General features: G+C 47.5%; 1 protein-coding gene across 1 annotated transcript; it reads right to left on the bottom strand.

The window, feature by feature from the left end:
- Positions 1-796: 796 nt before the first annotated feature.
- LOC135092606 (uncharacterized) lies at positions 797-3,878 on the bottom strand. The gene is made up of 3 exons (XM_063991212.1): positions 3,704-3,878; positions 1,206-3,292; positions 797-941 (listed from the first exon to the last, which is right to left on the bottom strand). Exons 1-3 carry the CDS (start codon positions 3,876-3,878, stop codon positions 813-815), a joined length of 2,391 nt encoding a protein of 796 aa, XP_063847282.1. The 3' UTR covers positions 797-812.
- Between the last annotated feature and the right edge of the window lie 310 nt (positions 3,879-4,188).

The following is a 4,188-nucleotide window of genomic DNA, read 5'->3' as shown; positions in this document are numbered from 1 at the left end:
TAGTGAAGTGAGGTGGTTCCTGTCCCGTGAAGGTTGATTCCACCAGAACGTGTGTAGTCTGGGGCCCGGTAGATGGTTCTTCTGGCAGTGCTCGGCCCTCGGCTGCCTCCATCGACCGGTTCACAAGGCACGACTGCATCCCCGGCAACAGGATCCTAGGGTCCTCAGGGTCGCGACGGGTTGTGATGCGAGGCGTAGTGGGAAGGCGAGACAAAGTGTCAGCAAGGCAGTTGTCCAGTCCCTTAATATGGTGCATTTCAATGTGGTAAGGCTGGAGCTGTAGAGACCACCGTAGCAGACGTTGGTTAGTGAAGCGGTTCCTGTTGAGAAAAGTCAAAGGGTTGTGGTCAGTGTAGATTTGGAGTGGCTGGGTGTTGGACTGAAGATAGTACTCAAACTTCTTGATGGCAGAGATAATGGCTAAAAGTTTTTTCTCGATAGTGCTGTAATTCTTCTGATGGATGTTGAACTTCTCGGAGTGGTAGGCGACTGGGTGAAAGATTCCGTCAGATTCTTGCAGGAGGGCGGCACCCGAAGCGTGATCACTGGCGTCAGTATGTATGATGAAGGGTTTACTGAAGTCGGCCGCACGCAAAACCGGTTCCCGAGCAAGCAAGTTCTTAAGTTGATTGAAGGCATGTTGGCAGGCAGGGGTCCATTCGTACGCCACATTCCCACTAGTTAGTCTAGTAAGTGGCCCAGCTGCGTCTGCGAAGTTTGGACAGAAACGCCGGTAGAACCCCGCCATACCCAGGAAACGGCGGAGCTCGCGTCGAGTAGTGGCAGTTGGGTACTTCAGTACTGCGTCGACGTTAGCGGTCTTGGGCCGGACGGAGTCCAATCTGATGTCCTAGGTAGGAGACGGTGGCAGCTCCGAACGTAGACTTCGCCAGCTTCACGGTGAGGTTCGCTTCCTGCAGACGGCTGAGCACATTCTGGATCTGGTACAGGTGGTCATCCCAGTCATGTGAAAAAATAAGAATATCATCTAAGTAAACCAGCACTCCTTTTAATCCCTGCATTACCTTGTTCATTGCCCTCTGGAAAGTAGCGGGGCAATTCCTCATGCCAAATGGGGCTACTACATACTGGAAAAGTCCAAAAGGGGTGATGAAGGCAGAGACTATCTGAGCTCTTTCAGTAAGGGCTATTTGATAATACCCTTTTAATAGGTCCAGCTTAGTAACAAATTTGGCTTGACCCACTTCATCTATCAGGTCGTCTACCCGAGGCAGAGGATAGGCGTCAGGAATGGTGACGGCGTTGACCCGTCGGTAATCCGTGCAGAATCGCAGTTGTCCGTCCTCCTTGGGTACTAGGAGGCAGGGTGATGCCCATGGGGAGCTGCTGGGTATAGCCAAGCCCTGCTCTAATAAGTACTGGACCTCCTTCTGCATCTGTTCTCGTTTCCGGGGGTTGACTCTGTAGGGAGACTGCTTGATAGGGAAGGTCCCTGGAAGCACCTTCACATCATGGCGGAGGACATTACAGATTTTAGGATGGTCACCGAACACGTTATACTGAGAGATCAATCTTGAGATATCCAGTGCTCGAGAGGATGAAAGATGACGGAGCTGACCATCTAAGTGTTGGATAATGTAGGTGTTGTTTTGCGTGTCCTTGGGATGTATGGTGTTTGTGTCAATCTCAGTGGTAATACATTTATCATACATCAATGAACACACAGAGGCAGGTTTTAACTCTGAGTCAGCCTCCTGGGATTCAATGATACCACAGGAAGCTACTCTAGGGGTTGGTTGGGCGCCAGTCACAGGGGTTCTACATTTATACATTTTTAGGAGATTAACGTGTATTAACTGTGTTGCCTTTCGGCGGTCTGGAGTGTTTATGATGTAGTTGTTATCTCCTACCTTTTCCACTACCTCATCATCATCTGGGACCTTAGAGGGCCGGAACACTCTCATGAGAACTCCATCCTGTTTGTAAAAGGCAGGGTAATGAGTAATTTGATCTGGAGGGATAACCTTGTCATGAAATTGAGTCAAAGTAGTGTCTTCCTGTTGAGCCTCAGTGAGAAGTTTTTCAGAAAATATTTGATTGAGTTCAAGTGGGGATGGGCTCTTCTTTGGAAGTGAGAAAGACTGATCAGATTTCCTTGCTTGTGCACGAGTAGTGACACAAACAGGGAATAAGCCTGGTTGTTGCTCTTCTAACTGTACAGTAGGGTTATCCATCAGCATTGTGTCACTAATTACCAAAGGGGGAGTCACCTTACTGCCAGCTAGGTCATTAGCGAGGAGTAGTTGAGCATTAGGGATGGGTAAGGCTGGTTCTTCACTAACTCCTATTATCACTTCACCTCTTACTAGTGGGCTATCAAGATGTACCTTAGCTAATGCAATGGGGAAGGGGTCATGGAAGTCTTTTAAATATACCTTTTCACCTGTGTAACCCTGTTCAATACCAGGGACTGCTGACTTCAGTACTAGGGACTGAGCTGAACAGGTGTCTCTGACAATCTTAACTGGGTGATCCTTGTTATCAATGCTGATGGTGCCTACAGACCTGAAAGGCTCAAATAAGTCTTTAGGTACAGGGAAGGATTGAAGAGCTTGTATGGAAGCAACTGGCTTGGCAAGATATGTTTGAGCTACCTTGCACTTGGGACTAGGACAGTTCTTTATGAGGTGCCCCGGCTGTTTACAAAAAGCACAAAATAGAGGTGGTCCAGTACTACTGCCGGTCATTTTACCAACCCCTGAGTTACCCGAGTTTATCTTACCACTAGGAGTCTCGGTCAGCTTGTCTGAGGTTGCCTTGCGATTCACCAGGGAGAAAAGGTCCGCTAACTGAGCGGCTTTGAGAAGATCTGTTTCTTCTTTGTTGGTGATGTGTAACATTACTGAGCAAGGGAGCTTACGCATGAACTCTTCTAAGGCTAAGAGATTTACTAATTCGTCGTACGTGGTTATCGCGGCTGACTTAAGCCAACGCTTGAGAGCCCTCAGTTTCTCTGAGGCAAACTCTAGATAGGTTTGTTGCGGAGTTTTGAACATTTTTCGAAAAGACTGACGGTATCCTTCTGTGGTAATGGAGTACGCCGCTAGGATGCCCTGTTTGACACAGTCGTAATCCGTGTTGTTTTCGAGGCCGTTCACAATAGTTAAAGCCTTTTGGCTGAGTTTGAGTTTAAGAAGCCAAGGCCAGTCTTCTCGGGGCAGTTCAAAATGTACTGCTGTGTCCTCGAACTGTCCAAAGAAAGTTTCGGGGTCTTTGTCAGAGAACCGAGGGAGTAGTGAGAGATATTTAGTTAACTTTTGTTTGAGGTCAGCTGTGGTGGTTGATCGAGATTTTAATTGTGTGAGTTGGGTCTCGTGGATTCTTTCTTTTTCTCTCTCCTCTCTTTCTTTTTCTCTCTCCTCTCTTTCTTTTTCCTCCTTTTCTTTTACATATGCCAGATCTCTTTCCGCTTTTTCTTTTTGAAAAGCTAGTTCTTCTCGCCTTAGTTCTCTCTCTTCTCTCTCTCTTTCTCTTTCTCTTGTTGCCTCTCTCTCTTCTCTCTCTCTTTCTCTTGCTGCCTCTCTCTCTTCTCTCTCTCTTTCTCTTGCTGCCTCTCTCTCTTCTCTCTCTCTTTCTCTTTCTCTTGCTGCCTCTCTCTCTTCTCTTGCTGCCATTAGTTTCAGCTTTTCGAGTTCGAGCATTAAACTGGCGTCGTGCTGTGAAGCAGCACTAGTGGCTTCACCTCCAAGGTGAACTAGGATTTGAGTTCGGAGTTCTTCCTTCCGAATGTCAGACGGATATGAGAGATCAAACTGTCGGGCTATGTACTTTAAATCATCCTTTGTCACTTTGGCAGTTTGTAGCTCCGCCACAGAAGGATTACTGCAAAATGCGTCCAAGTTTAACTCATGCGACATGATTAATGAGCGTGAGGTCAATTGAACCAAATCAAGTGTGTCTGAGCCCTACACTGAAACCTGATCCAAGACCTAGGTTTGCCACCACGAGTCGGAAGGACCCGCGTGAACGACAGGTTCGAAACCACGAGTCGGAGGGAAATGAGTTGACCCGCGTGCATCGACAGAGACTCGTTTTTGAGTCTAGTTGAGTCAAGGTTAGCAACGCCTTAACTGTGCTTCTGAAGAGGCAACGAATCGAAGAAGTGTAGCGATAATCACTGCCCCAAAATGACTACCATAGAACTAACACTTAAGCACTTGTAATGGC

Source organism: Scylla paramamosain, chromosome 40, assembly GCF_035594125.1.
Source record: "Scylla paramamosain isolate STU-SP2022 chromosome 40, ASM3559412v1, whole genome shotgun sequence".
NCBI lineage: Eukaryota > Metazoa > Arthropoda > Malacostraca > Decapoda > Portunidae > Scylla > Scylla paramamosain.
This window is presented reverse-complemented; position numbering and strand designations above follow the sequence as displayed.

Excerpts from the sequence above, each read along its gene's own strand:
- LOC135092606 (XM_063991212.1), bottom strand. The coding sequence starts at position 3,878 with ATGTCGCATGAGTTAAACTTGGACGCATTTTGCAGTAATCCTTCTGTG. Across the intron at positions 3,293-3,703 it reads AATCCTAGTTCACCTTGGAG|CTGACCTCAAACAAAAGTTA; the intron begins GTGAAGCCACTA and ends CAACCACCACAG. Across the intron at positions 942-1,205 it reads TAGACGACCTGATAGATGAA|ATCCAGAATGTGCTCAGCCG; the intron begins GTGGGTCAAGCC and ends CACCTGTACCAG.